General features: G+C 42.8%; 1 protein-coding gene across 2 annotated transcripts in view; it reads left to right on the plus strand.

Moving 5' to 3' along the window:
• LOC134611398 (prostaglandin reductase 1-like) overlaps positions 1-22,857 on the plus strand; it is a 75,948-nt gene that overhangs the window by 20,550 nt on the left and 32,541 nt on the right. For both annotated transcript variants that reach the window (XM_063455262.1, XM_063455260.1), the window contains exons 4-5: positions 14,191-14,250; positions 14,341-14,508. In XM_063455262.1, the coding sequence (XP_063311332.1) occupies positions 14,191-14,250; positions 14,341-14,508 (228 nt within the window). The remainder of the gene's footprint in view (positions 1-14,190; positions 14,251-14,340; positions 14,509-22,857) is intronic.

The raw sequence follows: 22,857 nt of genomic DNA on the forward strand, positions 1-22,857 counted from the left end.
AGGGGAGTGGGGGAAGTAAGAACTGAAGAGGGGAGGGGGGGAGTAAGAACTGAAGAGAAAGGGGGGGAGTAAGAACTGAAGAGGGGAGGGGGGGAGTAAGAACTGAAGAGGGGAGGGGGGGAGTAAGAACTGAAGAGGGGAGGGGGGGAGTAAGAACTGAAGAGGGGAGGGGGGGGGGAGTAAGAACTGAAGAGGGGAGGGGGGGGGGAGTAAGAACTGAAGAGGGGAGGGGGGGGGAGTAAGAACTGAAGAGGGGAGGGGGGGGGAGTAAGAACTGAAGAGGGGAGGGGGGGAGTAAGAACTGAAGAGGGGAGGGGGGGAGTAAGAATTGAAGAGGGGAGTAAGAATTGAAGAGGGGAGGGGGGGAGTAAGAATTGAAGAGGGGAGGGGGGGAGTAAGAATTGAAGAGGGGAGGGGGGGAGTAAGAATTGAAGAGGGGAGGGGCGGAATAAGAATTGAAGAGGGGAGGGGCGGAATAAGAATTGAAGAGGGGAGGGGGGAGTAAGAATTGAAGAGGGGAGGGGGGGAGTAAGAATTGAAGAGGGGAGGGGGGGAGTAAGAATTGAAGAGGGGAGGGGGGGAGTAAGAATTGAAGAGGGGAGGGGGGGAGTAAGAATTGAAGAGGGGAGGGGGGGAGTAAGAATTGAAGAGGGGAGGGGGGGAGTAAGAATTGAAGAGGGGAGGGGGGGAGTAAGAATTGAAGAGGGGAGGGGGGGAGTAAGAAGAAGGGAGGGGGAGAGTAAGAAGGAGGGGGGGAGAGTAAGAAGAGGGGAGGGGGGAGTAAGAAGAAGGGAGGGGGAGAGTAAGAAGAGGGGGAGAGGGGAGTAAGAGGGGAGGGGGGAGTAAGAGGGGAGGGGGGAGTAAGAGGGGAGGGGGGAGTAAGAGGGGAGGGGAGAGTAAGAGGGGAGGGGAGAGTAAGAGGGGAGGGGAGAGTAAGAGGGGAGGGGGGAGTAAGAGGGGAGGGGGGAGTAAGAGGGGAGGGGGGAGTAAGAGGGGAGGGGGGAGTAAGAGGGGAGGGGGGAGTAAGAGGGGAGGGGGGAGTAAGAAGAGGTGAGGGGGAAAGTAAGAAGAAGGGGGGAGTAAGAGGGGAGAGTAAGAAGAAGAGGGAGGGAGGGAGTAAGAAGAGGGCAGGGGGGATAATAAGAGGGGAGGGTGTAAGAAGGAGGGGAGATAAGAAAAAGGGGGGGAAGAAAAAGAGGGGGAAGTAAGAAGAAGAATGTCAGGGTACCTGAGGCCTCTACCTCTAAGGGAGGTAGAGACTTGGTGGTTTATCCGTCCAGGCGAGCTGTTTCCTCCGTTCCTCGCGGTTCATCCAGTCACTTAAACACCGGCCGCGAGGAATCCACGTCCTTTTCTAGCAGGACGCTCAATACGTGACGTCATGACGCTATCACGAGCGACCTGTCACTCAAGTGTCCGATATCCAATCGGTACTTGTCAGAGGCGTGATTACCATCCAGAGCCAGGGTATTTAAGCTTACTTCTCACTTCAGCTCATTGCCCTGTCGTGGTTCTAGCTTGTCTAGTCACTCAGTGCTCTGGTATTCTAGTTTGCTCTATTGGTTTTGACTCGGCTCGTTGTACTTCCCTGCTTCTCTGTTTTCCCTTGACCCGGCTTGTCTCTCGCTTATCTGTCTTCTCGTTCCCTCGACCTCGGCTTGTCTCTGACTATTCTTTATTACTCTCGGTACGTTAGTCCGGCCATTCTAAGGCCCGGTATACGTACCTTTCCACTCTTTGTACTCTGCGTGTTGGATCCCTGTCCCGATCCTGACAAAGAAGAGTGGAGAGTAAGACGAAGAAGGGGTAAGAAGAATAGGGGGGGAGTAAGAAGGAGGGGAGGTAAGAAAAAAGGGGGATAAGAAGAAGGAGGGGGGAGTAAGAAAAAGAGTGCTCAGGCGGCTGCCGCACTGCCTCACCTCCCCTCCCCTGTAGCGTGGCCGAGCTGCTCTCCGGTCCGCGGTGCCGGCCGGAGTGATGGGAAGGTGCACGCTCAGTGTGCACTTCCTTTCAGTCCGGCCGGTTACAGGAAACAGTAAGAAGAGGGGGGAGTAAGAAGGGGGTAAGAAGAACAAGGGGGGGAGTAAGTAGAACACAGGGAGGGGGGGAGTAAGTAGAACACAGGGAGGGGGGGAGTAAGAAGAACACAGGGAGGAGGGGGAGTAAGAAGAACACAGGGAGGAGGGGGAGTAAGAAGAACACAGGGAGGAGGGGGAGTAAGAAGAACACAGGGAGGAGGGGGAGTAAGAAGAACACAGGGAGGAGGGGGGTAAGAAGAACACAGGGAGGAGGGGGGGTAAGAAGAACACAGGGGGGGTGAGGAGAACACACAGAGGAAGGAGTGAGTAGAACACAGGGAGGGTGGAGGGGGGGGATGAGAAGAGCACAGGGAGGGTGGGTGAGTGTGAGAAGAGACCGCTAGGGGAGGGTGGGGGAGAGGAGAGACCACTAAGGGGCAGGGGAGAGCTAGAAGGGACAGCTCTATAGGACAGGGGGCAAGACAGGGAGCTCTTTCACAACACACACACACACACACTGCATCCCCATACATACACAGAAACACAACATGCTTCCCTTACACAGAGAAACACACAATGCATCCATTACACACACACACACACACAATGCAACCCTTACACACACACAATGCATCATTTGCACACATACACAGAAACATACAATGCAAACCCTTACACACACATGCAAACACACACACTGTTTTTCTTACATACACACAGAAACACAATGCATCTCTTACACTCAATGCACACACATACAGACACACACCTTGCATCCCTTATGCATACAAACACAGATTCACACAATGCATCCCTTACACACAACCAGAAACACATAATACATCCCTTATACACAAATACACACTGCTTCCACTACACACAAACACACTGCATCACCTGCACACACTGGTATCCCTATACACTACATACCATAAGCACACATATTAGATCCTCTACAATAACACATAACACATCCCCTACACACTCCACTCCCTGTGAGCGAACTCATGGGTGGGTGGAACATATAAGTGGACTTATGAGTGGGCCTTATGGGCATACCCACCGTCAGGACCTGGGGCCCAGACCTTGAGCTGTGTAAGAGGCCCCCAAAAAATGGAGCTGCTTCCAATTCTCCCAGAACATTGAATTTTGTGACCACAGTTGCAAACAGCCTCCAGAGATCCTGTTCTACACCAGACCAGTGGAGCCAAACTGCAGCCCATCATCATCCTCATCTAATTGTAAGTAGGCAATCTAGTATATTATTAGTGACACTAATCTATAATTTACCTCACATTAAAGGGACACTATCGCTTAATGAAGTGGTTCTGGTGTCTATAGCTGGTCCCTGCAGGCTTTTTAATGTAAACACACACTGTGTGCAGCACTGGCGTTAGTTCATATGGCAGATCATATGGGTGGGGCATTGTGATGTCACATGGGGGGGCGGCAAATTTATATTTTGTCTAGGGCGGCAGAAATCCTTGCACCGGCTCTGATCCTGGGCAGGTGCACCAGTCTACTGATGACCCACAGGAGGGGAGTGCACTGATTGCACTGCACTCTCCTCCTGCCCAGACCCGTCTTGACCGCAGTGCAAATGCCCTCTGCCCTCTGCCCCTAATTTACAGTGGCTCACACTCACAACAAGCAGTGCCTGGAGCCCTTTGCAGAGACGGAAACAAAGAGGCTCTGCGGCAGCTGGCCGTCCTGCAAGTATTACATTAAACAGCTGTTTCCCATGCAGCCACAGGCGGCATTGTGCTGGGAGACTGTGATTACTCTTCACTTTCTCCCAGCCTACAGAGCAGCGCATGGGGGGGGAAGGGGAGGAGGCATGATTTAATCTTACAATAAATCCTCTAAGCAAACCTTTATAAATTTGGGGGGGATCAGCTCTGTTTCCACAGTTTATTGGTGTTTACTCTGATGTCTGTATTAATATTGAGGGATGTCTAAGTAGTAACGTCAGTGTGTGTCAGCAGGGCCAGCCGTTGGGGTGGGCAAGCTGTGCGGTCACGCAGGGTGCCATGACAACAGAGGTCACAACACAGCTCACAAGTTGGGTACACCAGCATATTTAAATTAAACAATTTGCTGGTGGTCCACTGGTGCGCACCAGCAGTAGGTGCAGTCAGATCATATCCTCTCCCTCGTGGTTCCGGCGCTCAGTTAGTGAGTCAGAGCACAGGCTCAGAGATTCTCAGCCTGTGCTCTGACAACATTGAAAGTCAGAGCCGTGAAGGAGCGGGTATGGCAAAGAGCTACTGATTAGCATAACATCAATATCCGTTATAAAACCAGGAAAAGGTGGGCATGGATGGTGAACTGATTTGGTGGCGCAATGGGCCACTTGACTGGTTTTGCCCCCCAGGCCTAAGGCTGCCAGCCCTCCCCTGACTGACTCACTTTTACAGCGTTGTGCAGATTAGGGACTGCACTCCCTGATGAATGATGCTGGGAACCAGGATCCGTAAAAACAAATCGATTTATTACAAAAGTATGATATATAACAGATAAACAAAATAGCTGCAATGAGCTCTAAAAACAATCCGGGACGCGTTTCGCCACAGCAAGCGTGGCTTCTTCAAACCGGGTATAATCGATGAGTGTCCTAAGGTTCCCTATACAAGTTTAAATAACTAAAAACGGCGGGCAAACACATCATGCACAATAATCGTCACACGTCAGTACCACCCACAGGTACGACGTGTGCGGTCCAAGTCTCTTTTTGGTATCAGGTAACTTCCACGGTGCTGAAGTAGTTAAGTTCATTGTCCTCTTTGTGGCTATGCTGGTAGCTCCTTGTGGCAAGCTGTGTGTATGTCCATCCATTGCTGTTCATCTGACTTCGGGCTCGTCATTTTTTTCTTTTTTTTAATGCCAGGTTTTTTGTTAAATGTCCGCATTTACTTAATTTGTAGGAGACAGTATCAGCATATAAAAGAGAAAAAATAAAACAGAGGAGCAGTATCAATTGTCTTATCATAGTCAATAAATTCTGTACACCTTAATTCCTAACATTAGTGTGTCTTATTTGTTCCAGTTTTAAATGGACAATTCATTTTCATTTTTAGTGCAGACAATATTTCTTGTATGTGAGTCCGATTTAAATTGCAACTGTTAGATTTATAAGGTTAACAATGAAGTACAAAACTGTAACCTTGTATCCTTTAATTGGTTAATGTTATTTATATTCTGGTAAATGTTATTGCATCTCCATCCGAGCAATTAATTTAGCAGAGTGATTGCAGTTTAAAAGAGAAAGGGAAAAGGAGAGAGCGGAACGGGATAGAAACATTGAACTTATTCCTGCAGTTTTATAATTAATACCATTTACCCTATGTAATATTTGGAAACATTTAATTAAATGAGTAGACCGTACACCAGTAGTTAGAAGCAGTTTAAATAATTACATAAATGAGCCGGACTGCAAATCCAATCATTTACATTTCCCTTGTAATAATTTATGCAAACTATTGGGAAAGGCAGATTTAAAATAATTTAATAAATCCGACTATAATTTCGTCCTTGCTTATTATTTAGTGTTAAGGTACCGTTATCCTAAGTTTAGTGTAACGAATTCAGGTCCCAAGGGTATTCTGAATGATCCTATTAAGGGAAAAGTATCCTGACACAACGAATAAACAGTTAATAATAGTGTTATTGAATAAATGAACCTGTGCAGAAATTAAAAACCATTTAGATAATTAGATGAATAAACCGGGCTACAAATATGTCCTTTTTAATTGCTCTTATAATGGTTTCTTATGTCAGGCAGATTTTAAATAAGTCAATAAATAGACCGGACTGGAATTTCGTCCTTATTCGTTATTAAATATTTAAGTTGCCGTTATCCTATGTTTAGTGAAAATAAATTAGGTCCCAGGGATGCTCTAAATAATCCTATTGGGGAGAAGGTATCCTGACATAACGAATAGACTATTAATAATAGTGTTACAGTGAATTAATCTATAAGTGCATGTTGCTTATATGTAGTTATACATTATGTCGGCATCTATTTGAATTTTATAACATGACAGGAGGCTTCGTATTTGCTTAAGTCTCTCTTTACTAGAACTCCACAGCAGCACAGAAAAACAACCAATCAGAAAAAAGTTAGGTACTATAAAACTCCCCTCCCCATGCATCATTTCCTCTTTCTTTGCTGCTCCGCATCAGTACAGGTCAGAGTACCACTGCCTCCTGCTTCTAGTGGGTGGCTTTGGGATTTATTTTTGACTTATTTATGATTTATATTTATATTATTCAGTTACCATATTGTGTATGTATTTAGTTATATATTATATTATTTTCCTTTTATATATTTAATGTTTATTTCTGTATTTAGTTATTTATTATATATTTTTATAATTTATGTTTCTTGTTTATATATGTATATTCTGTATTTAATTTTTATATTTATATATTTTAGTTTGTTTTATAGTGGCTTTGGGCTTCTGCCCGTTTTTTCCTCATTGCTCCCCCTGTTGTTGGGGATGTTTCCTACATGTGGTTTTAGGGGGGTTTCCTGGGGATCCTTTTGGTTTTGCCCCTCTTCCCTTCCCGCCCGCCCCCTCCCTAGCGCCCTCCTATCAGCCCCTCGCGGGCTACGGGCGCTCTGCCCGGGGAGGCAGGAGACTAGCCATTTGGCTGCCTCCTCCATCTCCCCGAGCTCCAGTGAGAGCATGCCGGCGCCCGGGGTCTCTCGCGGTCAGATGCGAGTACACACACGCCGCGGCCGGCTTCTTCATGGAGCCACGTGCAGCCGACCGGCGAGAGGAGGGTGCACCTACTCACAGCCCTCCTCCAGAAGCGGTGGTCAGACCGCAGTGTTCTCCTCGCTGGCATTCTGGCTCTGTAACATGATGCATACAGAGCCAGTCTGCCAGGGAGCTCAGGGATAAGCAGAATTAGTTTTCTGCTACCAGTTGTTTTTTTGTTTTAAAACAAATAGGTGATAACTGCTTATTGCACTATTATCCAGAGTTCTTTGGTGCATATGCTTATACACAGTAGATATGTGCCTAATCCTTCTCAGGAGTCAGAGAGGAGACTTCTCTAGCATGCTATGCTCTGTACATGGCTAATCTACAAAGCTAAGCAGACCTGGCTATGGTTCAAACTGGTATGGGAGACCAGTCTATACTGACACTGATTCAATCCCATCAGATTCTGTGACTTGTAGAATTGGAAGGTGGTCCCTTCCAAGCTCAATAAGACGGTGCATTGAGTTGACTATTATTTTTGCCCTATTCCTGATATTATACCATGGGTAATATAACCTTCTGGCAGCATGCTGATGATGCATACTATGGATGAAGAAATCTGACTGGTCTGCATACCCTATTCTCAGTTACGTATTGCTCACTACGTCACGTTTTTAATGGACGCAGTTTTCACTGGAACATTTACAGTTTATACCTATTACAATTGTGATACCACTATTGCCTGCTAGGCATTTAGGGACTACTAGTCCCAGTTATATGTTATTAACACAGTATTATGCTGTCTAAAAGGGTTGGAGTCTGGGGGCCCTATGTCACAGGATGCTCTGAGGATCTACGATTTGTTGGGAACTCTACCCAACTCAGTGGTCCCCATTACTCATTCAATACCCATTGTAAAGCGCTGCGGAATTGGATTGCGCTATATATAAATAACATATAAATAATACTATATAATAATACACAACCAGGATTGGCCTGCTATGTCTGTGCCCCATTGATTGGCCTGCTATGTCTGTGCCCCATTGATTGGCCTGCTATGTCTGTGCCCCATTGATTGGCCTGCTATGTCTGTGCCCCATTGATTGGCCTGCTATGTCTGTGCCCCATTGATTGGCCTGCTATGTCTGTGCCCCATTGATTGGCCTGCTATGTCTGTGCCCCATTGATTGGCCTGCTATGTCTGTGCCCCATTAACGGCCTGCTATGTCTGTGCCCCATTAACGGCCTGCTATGTCTGTGCCCCATTAACGGCCTGCTATGGCTGTGCCCAATTTAACGGCCTGCTATGTCTGTGCCCAATTGAACGGCCTGCTATGTCTGTGCCCAATTGAACGGCCTGCTATGTCTATGCCCAATTGAACGGCCTGCTATGCCTGTGCCCAATGAACGGCCTGCTATGTCTGTGCCTATTTGCTTGGCCAACTGTTCTGTGTCCATTCGTTTGGCCTGCTGGGCCTATGCCCTTCTGGGAATATCACTGAGGAAAACTCAGTACCCACCAGTGTCATGGAGATAGGCAAGTGTCCAGGCACACACCATTGCCATACTGTCCAAGAGGACACCAGTATACGTCCATCTGAGTGTGGTGGGAAGGGTGAAGGCCCTAAACCTCATGTCTGAAGGGCAAGGTTTCTTATGATGACCCCAGGCACACGTCCATGGTTTACACCAGACCGGCGACGGCACGTCTCCAAGGAGAACTTCGCACAGACAAGGACCAGTACTCAGATGACTACAGGGGACCGCGGTGTTTCCTTGTCTCTACCAACTAACTCTATATCTGTCTCCGGGTATCCATATAGGTATCGGTAGTTATTCCTGCCTAAGGTTGGCTCCGGGCCCTGTTCAGTGGGGCTTACTTGTTTTGCCTTCCGGCCTGATATTTGCCTTCTATCTGAGATAGAATTTTCGTATTTACCCTTATCTACGTTTATTTTAGTTTTTTTGTTTTCGTGACTTCCTTTTCTTTTTCGCTCGGGTCGTCGAGAGGCCTGACTTGACCTCCTCCGACCTCCCAGGCGCTCGTGGATTGCGGAGAACGTCTCCAGCTTTCCTCAGGCTACCAACGGTCATCTTGGACCCCGCGCGCATGCACGGGATCCGGACTGTCAGTTGGTAGTTTTTTTCCATCTTTGTTTCCGTAGGTTGCCCTCACTCTTATGCTGATATTAGAATTGGTGTACCCTGCAGTTGGTCACCCCGAATCTCTAGGGACCCTAGTTTGGATCACAAGAGGGTGCGGCCCTCCATCACCTCGATCCGAGGATATTTTACGGTCATTACGATCTTGGGATAAGATGGCGGTACTGCCCCATCTCCTCGGAGCACATACCTGGTGACCAGGTTTCGGAAATGGTAGCCTTCCATCTATACTCTATATATCCCTCAAGGGAGCCGTTTTGTTTTGGATTCGCACTAACCCACTTTTTCAACTACCGCCAAGGAGACCTACGAGTCTCTATAGAGGTACCTGGTGTGCCCCGACACTTGCACAGACACCAAAATCGGATCACGTCCTACTGCTGGAGTACGGCTCAGGATGGTGGCAGACACAGACGGGGCTGCCGACATTCTCTAACAGGACCTCACATGTTTCGGACGGCTGAAGCTGGACCCTTCTTTTTTACTGTATCTGCTCTCTGGACTCGCCTGTCATGAGCGAGGGGACCTTACGCCTTGCCTGCGCATTGGAGAACGCTATGTGTTCGTGGGACTCCAAGATAAGAAGGGAGGTACCCCTCTATAGGGAGACTTTGACTTCAATTATCAAACTCACATTCCTGGTCCCTTGTCCTAGGGTCTACTTTGGGAGTTACGTGCCTGGACAGTCAGGGGTACAGGGACCTAGGGGTCTCGCTATATTATAACCCATCTTGTAGGTGGCGTGTATACCAGGAACCCCTACACAAATTTTGACAGGTCGGGCATGGAACAGGATCGTGCTATGGGTAATCGGATTATTTCACTCTCCCACTACAGCACGTGAGGACTCTTCGTGGTTTCCAGGTCCCAATCACCATTGGATCCGTACATCTGTCACTCTTAGACGATGATATATCTGGATGGGAATCTCCACTCCGGTTTACGCTTCCCATGCCTTTGTATATTTCTGGGATTCTCTATTTCTAGACTAGTCGACCACAGTTCATCCACACAAGTTCAGTTCAGAACCCTGAATGGACGTCCTTTTGGAGTCTTTTCTCTACTGCAGGCGAGGATTACACAGTCCATTTGCTTTATTGGAATCACTTAGGATACGGCTGGTTTGACCACACTCTTGCCTGCATACTAATTTATTCTAGGATAAAACTTCTCACCAGGAGGGAACGAAAGATCCTACTCGGTTCTATTGTGATATTGGTGATGGACTTAGGCGCACTCTTGAGATTGGAGATCTACCAGCAAGGCCGCATCGCCGGATGACCCTGGCACGATCGGAGGAACCACCTTACAGATCAAGAGTTGAGACATGGTGGCAATTTCTTCTCGCGGCCCTAAGTCCGCAAATGACCTTCGATATTTTACAGCTACAGGAAAATGGCTGATGGGTCAGATTGCTGGCTCATGGGCCGACTGCTAGGAAACAGATCACAACACCACGTTCAATGGATCTACAGGCAGATGGTGTTTTTTATCCGTGTTTGAGATGCTTCGTCGGCTGGCATCTTCATTGAACCGTCTTCTGTCCTTTATTGCAGTTGTTATGTCCGTTTTGGATTACTCTGATATCTCCTGGAATAGGTACCAGCGACACAATCAGCGTTGGACTGGCAATTTGAGCGTTGAAACAGCAAATACGAAGCCTCCTGTCATGTTATAAAATTGTAGATTATGCTAGCTTTAGTGGACCTATAATCTTAATTTTATTAATGACAGGAGGCGAGTATTTCCCGCCCATTCTTATCCCTCCCTTGTTTACTGTTAATAGTTTAGTTTTATCACGTACGTATGCAACTCTGCTTGTTGTCTCTGCTACCTGTCACTTGTTCTTATGTCTGTTTTTCATATGTAGGGTTGGGATATCTCATATTAAGGTAACTTTGGTTGCTACATTGGGTACCTACATGTTTTGTTCAGAGTACATTTCATTGGCTAACCAACCCTTTCGATTCTGTTTTTTCTCTCGTTTCAGTTTACAGTCCTTCATCGCTATCTGGTTCGACCGTTACTCTCGGAGGGTGGACATCGTTGTATTCATCGTATCTAGGACTTTGTTTCTTCCTCATTATGTTTTCTGCCTTTTATTCTGTTTTGTCGCAGCTTGAAAGAGGAAATGATGCATGGGGAGGGGAGTTTTATAGTACCTAACTTTTTTCTGATTGGTTGTTTTTCTGTGCTGCTGTGGAGTTCTAGTAAAGAGAGACTTAAGCAAATACTCGCCTCCTGTCATTAATAAAATTAAGATTATAGGTACACTAAAGCTAGCATAATCTACAATTTTCTAAATCTATTGTTCGTATACTTACTATCAAGGTAAACAGAAAAGAAAGAAAAATCTTAATCATTTTCGTTCTAAAACTTAGGTGCTGCAACTGTGGTACCAGTTTTTCAGACCTCTATAAGAACATGTGTGGTAGCTTCATATTAATATGTAGTGGAAAAATAAAAAGTCTTAATCTTTTTCGTTCTAAAATCTTATACAGAATAAATGTAAAAAGGGATAACAATGGAAGAATCTCTTTGACCTATTTGGATAAGTAGGAAAAAATAGAAAAAAGGGAAGAAGGTTCTTAAAAAGTCGAATAAAACGATAAAATAAGAGAAGGAGGGGGGGAGGAGTGGAATTGTTTCATAGAAAATGGCACAGTTCGAAATCAGCATTAAGGCCATGTGGAATCAGTGTGTTGAGTTTGTAGATCCACTCCATCTCACATTTTCCTAGGTCTATAAAATCTCCTCCTCTCCAATTTTTATTAACCTTATTCACCCCAAAAAACATTAAGCCCTCGGGTTTCTGATTATGGCATAGTTTAAAGTGCTTAGAGATACTGTGTTGCTCAAAACCAGCTAGAATTTTGTATATGTGTTCCCTAATTCTGATGTGTAGGGGTCTAGTGGTTCTCCCCACATACTTCAGTCCGCATGGGCAGATTAGGAGATATATGACATTTTTAGTGAAGCAGGTTATAAATTGTTTTATTGGGATTTTATTGTTTCCATTTAAATCTATATCTTTTATCACTCTTCTAGTGCAGCCTGATTTCTTGCAGGCTGCACATTGGCCACAGCCATAAAAGCCTTTCTCATTTCCGAGTATAGTGGTAGAGGGATTAAGTTATTTTAGGGAACTTCGTACTAGGGTATTTTGTAGATTTTTTGCACCCCTATAGATCATTCTCGGTTTCGTGGGGAGGATCTGTTTCAGAGCGGGATCTTGTAGTAAGATGGACCAGTATTTCCTAATAATCCTATTAATTTGAGGGTTGTTATTGTTGTAATTGCAAATAAAGGGAATGTCCTGCATATTGGTGTTAGTCTTTATTTTATATGTTAATAATTGTTTTCTCTCTTTATTCCTTATTTCACTTCTTGATTTCTCTAATTTTTCCACATCATAACCCTTAGTGATAAAGTCTGTTTTAATCCGTGATGAATGTTCATCATAGGTTATTAGGTCACTGCAATTACGCCTAATCCTAAGGAATTGTCCCTTGGGGGCATTCTCCAACCACGGGGAATGGTGGCAGCTTATGTGTTCTATAAAACTATTGCAATCCACTAGTTTAAAGTGGTTCCTAGTCTTTATCCTACCTCCTTCAATAAAGATTTCTAAATCTAAAAACGTGACGGTTTCCTTACTCCAATTGCTGCTTAGTTTGATACCCCAATTATTCTGGTTGAGAAACTCCAAAAAGGAAACAAGATCTTTCTCTTCACCCTTCCAAATTAAAAGAATATCATCTATGTAGCGGCCATAGAAGGCCAAGTTATCCCCCCAGCCATGTCCCTCATAAACATATGAGTCTTCCCAGAGTGACATAAACAGGTTGGCATAGCTGGGGGCGAACTTGGTCCCCATGGCCGTCCCATTGATCTGCAAGAAAAAGTTGTCATTGTACCAAAAGAAATTATTATTAAGGATGAGTTTTATTCCTTCCACTATAAATTGTATTTGTTCCTGTTTAAATTCCTTTGATTCTACTAAAAAATGTTCCGCTGCTCTATATCCATATGAATGGGAGATGTTACTATATAATGCTGCCACATCACAAGTGACTAGGATGCAGTCCTTATCCCAAGGCATATCCTCTAGAATTTGTAGTACTGTGATGGTGTCTTTAATGTGGGATCTAGTTCTTAGAACTAAAGGTTGTAGTTGAACATCAATGTACTGGGATAGTCTGCTCGAGATGGAGTCTATGCCTGCTATAATAGGTCTGCCTGGTTTTTTTTTTTTCATCCTTGTGGACTTTGGGTAAAAAGTAAAATACTGGAATTTTAGGAAATGTAAGGTTTAAAAACTGGAATTCTTTTAAACTTAAAATATTATCACTAAGACCTTTCTCTAAAAACGATAAGAATACAGCATGTATACTGTGATCTTTTAAAATTATTTCTGCTTCCGTATTATAAAATTGTTTAGACATGAGGACTATCCCCCCTCCCTTATCTGCCGGTTTTATAACTAGGTTTTTATCTGTTTTGTAAATCTTTTAATGCCTTTTTCTCCATTATTGTTAAATTGTGTTTAAACTTATCTTTGGGGACGATTTTTTTAATCTCACGCATTACCATAGTCTCAAATGAAATTATTTCGTCTGATATCATCTGTTTGGGGTAAAAGGAAAATTTGTTTTTTAGTGAGGTATGTTTAAACTCAGCTTCAGCTTCTGGTTGTTGTCTATTAAGTGGGTTTCCAAGAAATAATTTTTTTAAGCATAGACTTCGTTTGAAACGGTTCAAGTCTATGTACATATCAAAATGATTTAACCCTACGCTAGGGGCAAATTTTAACCCTTTATTTAACACTGACTTATGGTGGTTGTCAAGGGTTTTATCACTTAGGTTTAAAATGCCCTTTATTAGTTCCTTAGGTTGAGATCCCTCCTTTTTGATTTGTATTCGTTTTCCTCCCCTGGTCCCTCTATATCCAGGACCCTTCTTTTTCTGGGATTTGTTTGAGTAATTAAGTCCTGATCATCATTGAACCTGTATCTGTATACACTCTTTAAGATGGCTTGGCTAAGGGGGTTAGGGCCAATGCAGAACAGCATTGGAGATGGGGCATTACCTTGGTATATTTTATATATAAACATTTTTTTAAGACGTTTGTTGTCTTACTTTTGATTGTACAAGTGTCCTGAATTAATGAGACAAGCAAGATTATATTTTCATATAAACTATGATTGTGTATCTGCATTTTACTTCCAATGTGTTATCATAATATAATACACATAGGTTACTTTTATTTTATTTTATTTTTTTCTGTTTTCTTTTAACAGACCATACAGCAAACGTAGTTTAAAAGATGGTGATGTCATGATGGGATCTCAAGTAGCCAGGTAACGATTCACTTCAACCAATTCCTTTTTTTTTTTCTTTTCTTCATTAAACATTTTTTCCCCCTTACGTGTCTTGTATGTGTTCTACAGAGTTGTGGAAAGTAAAAATCCTGCTTACCAGGTTGGCAGCTATTATGTGTCATACAGTGGATGGACAACACACTTTATATCCGATGGCAAAGGCCTCCGTCCTCTGCCTACAGACTGGCCAGAAAATCTTCCAAGATCACTTGCCCTGGGGACAGTTGGCATGCCTGGGTAAGTTGCGAAAAGGAAATTTATAAATAAAAAAGAAAATTGGAGCAAAGTTTTAAAAGTTGGGCAGTCAATATAGAAACCAATAGTATGCTTGCAGCTTTAATGTTAGAACTTTGTCAATGCATAATGTCATCTGTCAACAAGAAAAATTAAGAGAAGACATGATGGCTATTAAATACATTTCAATTCTGGGACAAAGGGTTGCTGTCCATAGTATAAATATTTTTTGTTATGCCTATAAAATTAGTGGAGTGCTATACAAACAATATTTTCTTACCCTCACATTAAAAAGTGGTTGTGTGTGAAGTAACAAAACAGCATATGGAAAACAGAAAGGTACAATATTAGTGCAGATCGTAAATGTAGCAAACTGGAGTGCAGCGATGGGTGATAGGACACACTCACATGGAAAAGAGCCTAACAACTTTTGATATTGTGCCTTTTAACCCCTTAAGGACACATGACATGTGTGACATGTCATGATTCCCTTTTATTCCAGAGGTTTGGTCCTTAAGGGGTTAAAGCACACCTCTCTTCCTGCAGGGTTGTCACAAGAGATGCAGAAATTGAATAATAGTGCAGTATGGCCAAAATTATATATACAGTTGTGCTCAAAAGTTTGTATACTATATGTACTATTTTTAAAGAAAACACGAGTGAGCAGGCAATACACATTTCTTTTATTTCTTATGGGATTCATACGCAACTGTAGGTTATAAAAGAATGGCACAATCCTAAATCAAAACATGACGACAAAAAAAACAATGAAATGATCCTTGTTCAAAAGTCTGCATACCTTTCATTCTTAAAGCTGTGTAGTGCCCCCTTTTGCATCAATGACAGCGTGTAGTCTTTTACAATAGATGTTGTGAGAGAAAATGTGGTTTGGTAGTTGATGGCATATACATTAGGCCTGATTTACGGAACAGCAGCCTGAGGTTTGAGAGTTAAATGTCCCAGGGAGAGATATTAGGTTTGCAAGATGCATTACTGGTTCTCTGCAAACCATGGTATGGGTCCCTGGGGCGGAGCACTTGGAGAGCAGGGTGGGCCAGTGCTCCAATAGCACCAGCTGCTAAGTAACAGTCGGACCAGAACTTTTATTTTGTTTAGTAGTTTCACTTATGTCTAATTGCACCTCACCTGAATCTGATCAATTAGCTAGCAGGCTTTTAAAAAGAAGGGATCAGCATGCTACAGAGAGAGGAGGAAAAGCCAGAGGAATGGTGTCTTGCAGTTATACTTTTGTAAATTGTCAAGTGGGAAAGCCACCCAATTCCAGATAGGGATTTGCTGTGTATAGTAAGTGCTCAAGCAAGAGCAAGGAATTTTGTTTTGTTTATTTTTAATTTTCGAAACTCCTGTATATATATTTCACCGAATAAATCTGAAAAACTGAGCTGGATGTGTCCTGGACTTTCATTACCCTAGAAGGCTGTGGTTACAAGATCTGTGACAAGATCCTACCTGGAAAAGAGGTGGTGTGTTACAATGTCTATGAGGCCCCTAATTCTTGCAGGTTGTATAGCTGCCCATTCGTCTTGGCTAAATGCCTCCAGGTCATGCAAAGTCTTTGGTTGTCTTGTATGAGATCTCCCCAGAGTGGCTCACTGATATTAAGGTCAGGGTATGTGGTGGACGCCTCACGCACCACAGTCATATGCAATGCCAATAGAGAAATGGAGCTCCGACTCAATCATATTTTCGACTCATTCTGGGAGAAACTGGAGGCACTTATGAGGCCCCCGGAACCAGTGACACCGCCCGTTAGCACAATACAGGGCCGGACACGTGAAGTCAAAGAGAGGGGCCAAGACGGGCAGGCACAGAGACACGCTGAGGGCAAATACAGCCCGGGAACAGCCACCCAAAACAGTGGGACACCTGCAAACAACCATCAAAGGCCACATCGCCTGCAAGCAGTGACACAACAAAGGCCCTGGAGAGGCACAGCTCATCGCGACTGAATGAGAAAGTCAAACAAGGCAGCAGCACCTGAGCACTTGCAGCGGACCAGCAGCAGCCCGCAATCGCAACCAAAAGAAAGACCCACAACCAGAACTATGACTAACTTACTTGTCAAGTGAGCCAGACCTCCACACCGGAGATACGTCCCCTTGCACTCCTGGATCTCCGAGGGCGAGACATAGATCACCATATAGGGGGGCCACCGAGATCCCACAAAGAATCAGCTGATGGCACTAATATTCAGGCAGCCACACGGACACAGAGACTGCACCCTCTGCCAAATGCGCTCACAATTCACAGTCTCAGGGGAACACAGCACCACACATATCTGCAGCTGAGTATTAAGCCCACTCCACACACCTCCACCCTCTAGGCCTTAAACATTAGACAACCACACATACCACCCAGGAGATCAGCAGGAAACACCAGCACCACTACAACACCACGACAAGTAATTAAATAACAAAATACAGGATACCACACACCAATTAACCTCATCTCAGTCAGCATACATAACCATACACACTCATGCCGAGATACCGAACCGCTGACACCCTCATAACTACATGCGCATCTTGTATTATTCGTATTTTCTGTAGCCTTAATGATGCAATGGACACCCTGCCAAAATTAGGGATTAGCTGACTATGATTAGACAGCATACTGGTAGTATATGTGCAGATGTGTGAAATCTTGTTGATAATCTGCGAATTGGAAATGCTACCTCTGTCGTCCCCACTCCAAGTTTATATGTTGGGATTCAGTTTCTTTAATTTGATTGTGTATTAGTGTTGTTTGATATGCTCCTCACATGCTTAGCAAGATATCACAGTTTCCAGCCTTGCTCAAACAACTATACAGGCACTAACTCTGTCTGAATCACTATGCAATCTTTTATTAATCTTGGCACGTAGCTAGCAATTAATCGAGCTGAGGTAGCTCTACCCACTAATCATGTCTAGCATATTGTTATAAGCAAAATGTCTGTTTACTCGGCTTAACATGGGGTTCCTCTTAAACCGCATACGTGCCTTCATGGCCTGCTGCATTGTATAGCATGACCACCTCACTCAGACATATCTGTACTGCAAGGTGTAGAAACCACTATACTCGTCTAGCATGTCACTTCTGTTCAATATTTTACATAATAGGACAGTTAACTACAACTCGGTAGCTGCTTGGATAACTGCCTACTATATCATTATTTCCTCAGAAGCAGATTATCTGAGTTGCTCTTGAGTTACATTTTGACCTATCCGAAATTTTCTGTTTAAAATCGTACCTATTACCTTGACACAATCTCTCAATATTTAGCCTGCTTTTCATAATATAACATAAAATTGTGCGGTTTAAAAATAAAAAAATTAAAAATTAAAGACCACTATAGTGCCAGGAAAACACTCGTTTCCCTGGCTGTATAGGGTCCTTGGGTCCCCTTTACCCTCTGGGTCCCCCTCCCGCCGGGCTCTAGGGTGAGGAAAAGATTAAATTCCTACCTTTTTCCAGTGCTGGGGAATCTCCTCCTTCTTCTGCCATCATCGGCTGAATGTGCATGCGCGGCAAGAGCCGCGCACGCATTCAGCCAGACTCATAGGAAAGCATTCTCATCGCCTTTCTATGGACGCTGGCATCTTCTCACAGTGAGAAGCGCGGAAGCACCTCTAGCGGCTGTCAATGAGGCAGCCACTAGAGACTTAATTAAGCCATTTGTAAACATAGCAGTTTCTCTGAAACTGCTATGTTTACAGCTGCAGGGTTAATCCTAGATGGACCTGGCACCCAGACCACTTCATTAACCCCTTAAGGACACATGACGTGTGACATGTCATGATTCCCTTTTATTCCAGAAGTTTGGTCCTTAAGGGGTTAAGCTGAAGTGGTCTGGGTGCCTATAGTGGTGCTTGTTGACTCCTCTCCAAACATAGCGCTTTACTTTGGTCTTGCCACTTCAAATTAGTGTGCCAGAAGCTGTGAGGCATGTCAAGTTGTTGTTGCTCATATTGGAACCGGGCTTTTTTGTGGCATTGATGCAGTAAAGGCTTCTTTCTGGTAACTCAACAATGCAGCTAATTTTTGTTCAAGTATCGTCACAATGAACTCCTTTCCAGAGCAGCCTGAGGTTACTTGTGGGTTTTTCTTTGTATCCCAAACAATTATTTTGGCAGTTGTGGCTGAAATCTTTCTTGGTCTACCTGACCTTGGCTTGATATCAAGAGATCCCTGAATTTTCCACTTATTAATAAGTGATTGAACCGTACTGATTGGCATTTTCAAGGCTTTGGATGTCTTTTTTTTTTTTTTTTTTTTTCATTTTTATAAAGTTCCATTACCTTGTTATGCAGGTCTTTGACAGTTCTTTTCAGCTCCCCATGGCTCAGTATCTAGCCTTCTCAGTGCATCATTGACCTAATTGCAATTCAAAAAGCCACAGGTGTAGGAAATGAACCTTTAATTGCCATTTTAAACTGTGTTTGTCACCTTGTGTGTCTGTAACAAGGCCAAACATTCAAAGGTATTGTGATGATAGTCACCGGCACTGGGGATGGAAGACTGACACTATGTGTGGGTCCCCAGATTCCTTTTGTGTTTTTGTCATCCTATGCTCATTATTGGTGCAGGGTATGTTGAATGTATTGCTTTTCTGTGCCTCTCCCCCTACCCCTTTTTCCTGTCCTATTGTTTCCCCAGCAGGGCGTTGTCTTGTTGACACTGCTAGACCAGTTTAACCCCTTAAGGACCGGACTGTTTTTGCGATGTTGTACATTTGCGACCAGGCATCGTTTTACACTTTTGTGGTGGTTGTGTTTAGCTGTAATTTTTCGCTCTCTCATTTACTGTTCCCATACAAATTATATATTGTTTTTTTCAGGACAAAAGGGGCTTTCTTTACATACCATTATTTATATAATCTCATGTAATTTCATTTAAAAAAAAATGAAAAAATGATGACAAATTGAAAAAAATACATGTTTTTTGACTTTTATGTGAAAAATCTTTTACTCATCTACAAAAGCAAATGAAAAAAACTGCTAAATAGATTCAAAATGTTGTCCTGAGTTTAAAAATACCCAGTGTTTACATGCTTTTTGCTATTTTTTTGCATGTTATAGGGCTATAAGTACAAGTAGGATATTGCAGTTTCAAAAAATACATTTTTAAAATGTATCAATAGTGACATTGTAACACTATTATCTGTCAAATCTCTGAATACCACCCCACATGTACATATTTTTTTTTTTTAAAGTAGACAACCCAAGGTATTCAATATGGGGTATGTCCAGACTTTTTTAGTAGCCACTTAGTCGCAAACACTGGCCAAAGTTAGCGTTCATATTTGTTTGTGTGTGAAAAAAGTAAAAAACTAAATTGAATGCTAATTTTGGCCAGTGTTTGTGACTAAGTGGTTACTAAAAAAGACTGGACATAGACCAATTGCAATACATTGGGTGGTCTTCTTTTGCAAATGGTATGCCATCATGGGGGTAATTCTCATTCCTCGGCTACCATACGCTCTCAAAGGCAACGTAACGAACCTGGCCATTTTCAATGTAAAAATATTTGACCCATATATTTGACCCTGTAACTTTCAAAAACGCTATAAAACCTGTACATGGGGGATACTGTTCTACTCAGGAGACTTTGCTGAACACAAATATTAGTGTTTCAAAACTGGAAAATGTATCACAACAATTATATCATCAGTAAAAGTGTGTGTGTGTGAAAAATTAAAAAAAAGTCACTTTCACTGACAATATCATCGCTGTGATAGGATTTACTGTTTTGAATCACTAATATTTGTGTTCAGCGAAGTCTCCCGAGTAAAACAGTGCCCCCCATGTACAGGTTTTAGGGTGTCGTAGAACGTTACAGGGTAAAATACAGTGCTAACAAATTAAATTCTCTGGACTTTCGACCTAGGTTGGCAGGCAGGTCCCTTAAATTGCAATCAATAAAATTACTTAATTATGTAAAAATATTACATAAATACACACGTAGAATTTAAATCTATATGCATATTTATATATTTGAAGTCTACGTGTATATTTATATCATTATTTTTGTAATTTTGTATATGAACATATGTATAATTCGTATTCTTTATTTATATATACATGGATATATATACACAATTTATATTATATATTAATATCAAAATACAGTTAGAATAAAATTTCATAGATATAAGTTTTTATTATTTTATAATAATATATATATACAATATATATAGTTATTATATATATATATATATATATATATATATATATACACACATGTGTAATTTAATTATAAGTGTATTTTTATATTAATATATGTACATATTAATATAAAAATACACTTAGTATGACATTATAAATATATGATATATAGACTTATATTATATAGGTATAATATGTCTATATATCATATATATATACACATATATAATTATTATTTTTATTTATTAACTTTAACCTTTATTTTTTTTTCTTTGATTTTACACTAGCAGGGAGACTGCCTGTCAGCACAGGCAGTCCCCCTGCAGGCAGACACATGGACACCTATTGTGACCATGTGGTCGCTCTGTTGAGCGATCACATGGCCCCAGGGGTCCTAATCTGCCATGGGGAGACTGTCTGGGCTGCAGGCAGTCTCCCCACACCGGGACCAACGCCGATCGCCGCCAGGGGAACGACGGCGATCGGGTAAGTAACTAAGACCGTTAGGACGGTTCACGAACGTCAGCGGTCGGCAATGCAAAAATGCCGGTGACGATCCTGAACCGTCCTCGGTCCTTAAGGGGTTAAACTAGCTGCCCTGTCCCTCTTCAATCTCCCATCAGCCCTTGCTGTTGTCTGACCACCCTTCCTTGTACTATAGTATGTAAAGGAGGCCGCTGGGGGCTTAAAATATGTTTGTTATGCCTATTAAAGTTAGTCGCTGTTTTAACCTTCACGAAGTGTCTTCTGGAAAAGGTCCACCCTGATCCCAGTCAAGCCTCTGCGACTGAGTCTGAAGTGCTCCAGGGTCCCTGATAGCTACGAGAAACAGAATATAATGGCAGATAAGAACCATTCGGCCCATTTAGTCTGCCCAATTTTCTAAATACTTTCATTAGTCCCTGATTAGTCCCTCATTAGTCCCTGACCTTATCTTATAGCTAGGATAGCCTCATGCCTATCCCACGCATGCTTAAACTCCCTCACTCTGCCACCTTAGCTGGATGGCTATTCCATGTATCCACTACTCTCTCAGTAAAGTAATACTTCCTGATATTATTTTTAAACCTTTGCTCCTCTAATTTAAGACTCTTGTCTCCTCATTAACTGTGTTGATTCCCTTTATGTATTTAAATGTTTCTATCATATCCCCCCTGTCTCATTTTTCCTCCAAGCTATACATGTTGTGACAAACTTACTTTCCTGTGTGTTTGTCCAGGATCTTTTGGCAACTGCACAGCCCTCTAGGGTAAGAAAACCAGGTCAAGACAAAGTCCAGTTCCACAAAGGCCTCTGTCCTGTTTATTTTCTGTTGTTAAGAAGTAACCTCCTCAAAACACTTCTCTCACTCCACCCTGCTTTAACTGCAGTTATATAGCTGCTCACAGTCCCTACAGGTGAGGCTAATGACCTCGTTAGGCAGTGAGCCAGAACTCCTTAGAAAACCTGGGCTGGACTCATGCACAACCACTCTGACAGTGGGTGGAGAATCAGCCCACCCTGCTCTTCCGAATACTCCACCCCAGGGACCCAAATAACAACAGAGAAAAAAAACTACATTTAACCCCTTAACGCCGTTACGACGTACCATGCCGTCCCGCATTAAAAGGGCTTTAAAGCCGTTGCGGCGGCATGGTACGTCGTAACGGCTTAAGCCCCCAGGAGGAGGGGTGTACTCACCTCCGCCGCGATCCTCTTCTGGGGGGCTGCCTGAGAGCCCAGGTAGCCCTCCTCCGGCAAATGAGGCCCCCGGGGGCCATGTGATCGCTCTCAAAGAGCGATCACATGGCCCCCTATAGCTGGCTATGGATATGCCAGCAGGGGGACTGTCTGAAATATCACAGTCCCCCTGCTGGTGGGAAAGTAAAAAAATATATATTAGACATGTGTAAAATTAAATTGAATATATTTATATATATATATATATATATAATATGTATATATATTTATTATATATATGTAACGTCATACAAAGTGTATTTTAATATTAATATAAGTATATATATTAATATTAAAATACACTTAGAATGACGTTACATATATATAATATGTATATATATATTATATATATATAATACATGTACATATATATTATATATAAATACGTATAATTAAAATAATAAATACATAAAATAAATAAAATATTGAAACAAAATTTAATATAAATTATATATGCATATGTAAT

Source organism: Pelobates fuscus, chromosome 5 (assembly GCF_036172605.1).
Source record: "Pelobates fuscus isolate aPelFus1 chromosome 5, aPelFus1.pri, whole genome shotgun sequence".
NCBI classification, from domain to species: domain Eukaryota; kingdom Metazoa; phylum Chordata; class Amphibia; order Anura; family Pelobatidae; genus Pelobates; species Pelobates fuscus.